The sequence below is a fragment of the Vicia villosa genome, linkage group LG7 (genome assembly GCF_029867415.1).
Source record: "Vicia villosa cultivar HV-30 ecotype Madison, WI linkage group LG7, Vvil1.0, whole genome shotgun sequence".
Lineage (NCBI taxonomy): Eukaryota > Viridiplantae > Streptophyta > Magnoliopsida > Fabales > Fabaceae > Vicia > Vicia villosa.
In genome coordinates this window covers 127,654,850-127,656,912 of record NC_081186.1, presented here as the reverse complement: position 1 = coordinate 127,656,912, position 2,063 = coordinate 127,654,850, and the positions used below count along the sequence as shown (strand labels likewise).

The 2,063-nt window shown below is 30.7% G+C and overlaps 1 protein-coding gene across 1 annotated transcript; it reads left to right on the top strand.

Moving 5' to 3' along the window:
- Window positions 1-361: 361 nt before the first annotated feature.
- On the top strand, window positions 362-1,735 carry LOC131620167 (uncharacterized). Its single transcript, XM_058891179.1, has 4 exons — window positions 362-545; window positions 629-720; window positions 1,169-1,282; window positions 1,595-1,735. Exons 1-4 carry the CDS (start codon window positions 362-364, stop codon window positions 1,733-1,735), a joined length of 531 nt encoding a protein of 176 aa, XP_058747162.1.
- The last annotated feature ends 328 nt before the right edge of the window (window positions 1,736-2,063 follow it).

The window sequence follows — 2,063 nt, the reverse complement described above, 5'->3', positions numbered from 1 at the left end:
TCTCAATCTCGTAATTTTTTGACGGTATCTTCTCCTCCATGTTCACCGCACCAATTTGATGTGAGAAAGTGAAAAAAGAGAGAAGAGAAAATAGAAAGATGTCGTCATATAGATTTTCAAAAATTTTAATTTTAGTCAAATGATTCAAACAAACTTTTTGTCTATTATAAAAAATTAATCTTTATAAATATATTACCAAATTTATGATTTTGAATGTAAAAAGGAATCGGGAGTGTTGCACGCTCTAAGCACGTGATGTTATAAGGGTAAAAGGTATTCACTGTATTTGAGATTTAAATAGGGGTCTTATCGGAGTCATAATTTTCCAGTCAGTAGTCGCGTTACTAGGTTTGTTGTAGAGATGGGTGAATATAGAGTCTTGCAAGGAGAGTCATTACAAGCATTCAATGAAGGTATTGGTTATATTTTGAATCGTTGGGCGGCTCTTCGAACTGCCGTTGATTTCATGTGGGGTGGCGATAACTCTCATCTCAAAGCTCAACAATTAATCGCCGATGTTTGTTCCTGGTTTGCTCAATCAAGAGGTAAAATCGCTTAAATACCTTTATTTAATTTGAATTTATATTGTTCTAATTTTGTTTTGATTTTATTCATTGTTCCATAACAGGACCCTTTTATATTGATGACTTGAAAACCTTAATTTATGAAGGCATGAATGATGCTTTCGATCTAGAGATTTTTGATGGCAGCGATAAGGATGTGGGTGATTTTAATTTTAATTGTTTTTTATAGTCTCAAATTATTGATTTCGTATTTATTTTTTCATCAACTCTTTTAATCAAGGATTTAAATTGTGATCTAGTCGCAATCTTCCATATCCTAGAATATCTAGTCGTATTTGAGGCATCAATAGTTATACTCGCAACTATTATGGTTACATTGGTGTCAAATGTAGTTTGAATTGTGATTACAATATATTTAAAAGAGTTGATGAGAAAATTGTTCATGTTTGTGCTCACAAGGTCGAATACCAAAATTTTTAAAAAAAGTTGTACTTGCAACTATTATGGTTACATTGGTGTCAAATGTGGTCCGAATTGTGATTACAATCTATTTTCAAAATCTACTAGAATAATTTGATGTAAATGTATGTTTGTTTAAATTATTCACTAGTTTTTACTTACAATATATATGGTTCATTATGTAGATGGCCGAGGAAATATTGGCTATACGAGAAGAATGCTTAAAAGGTGATTTTAGGTATATCGACCATCTCAGAGAAGCTAGTCATATTCCAAACTATTATCCTCATGTGGAAGAGGTAAATTAAGCCATAATGCATTCCAACTTGAACCTATATAATTATATTTTTATTATCAAATTTATGTGATTACATGTATGATTGACTTAGATCATAGACAATTGACTATTTTTTGTTATACATTAGTCTTACATATTGAATTTTGAATCTATAATTATCATTAGAAATAAGATAATAGTTATCATGCTTCTTGCAAGAAAATAAGATTTATCTTTAAATGATGCTAATTGTAAATTTATTATACATGGCTAATGGCATTGTTACAATCATCCATTTTTCTTGAATTAATATTAACATTTTATGTTGTGCTAGGTTTTCGAATATCCCCCTCCTTCTCCGGAAGACACTGAAAGGCAAGATATCAACTCCAATGAAAGTACTATTGTGGATGGTACTTATGACAACAATTCAGATTCTGAAACAACTTCGGATTCTGTAAACAAGCCTAATTAATGGACATTAGCCATTAAGCAAATAAATGAAAAACATTCTTATTTCATGTTAAGCATGTGCTTTGTGCTATTTCAACTTTCTTGTGTTATGCTATACATGTTGTGTCATATTGTGTTTGTTTTGTTGTTGTTATGAGACTTTTGCAACAAGATCTACGCTTTGAATTAATTGTTGAACGTTTAATGAGACATTGTGAATGTTGTTAGTTTCACTATTCTTAGAACTTTAGAAATTTATCTTCGCCCGTCCCAACCTTTTTTTATTTTTAGGTTTTTGCGAGCACAAACATGAGCATTTTTTTACATATGGATGTCGGACACCGATTTAA

Coding starts and splice junctions, on each gene's coding strand:
- LOC131620167 (XM_058891179.1), top strand. CDS start 362: ATGGGTGAATATAGAGTCTTGCAAGGAGAGTCATTACAAGCATTCAAT. Junction 721..1,168: donor TTGATGGCAGCGATAAGGAT/GTGGGTGATTTT, acceptor TTCATTATGTAG/ATGGCCGAGGAAATATTGGC. Junction 1,283..1,594: donor ATTATCCTCATGTGGAAGAG/GTAAATTAAGCC, acceptor ATGTTGTGCTAG/GTTTTCGAATATCCCCCTCC.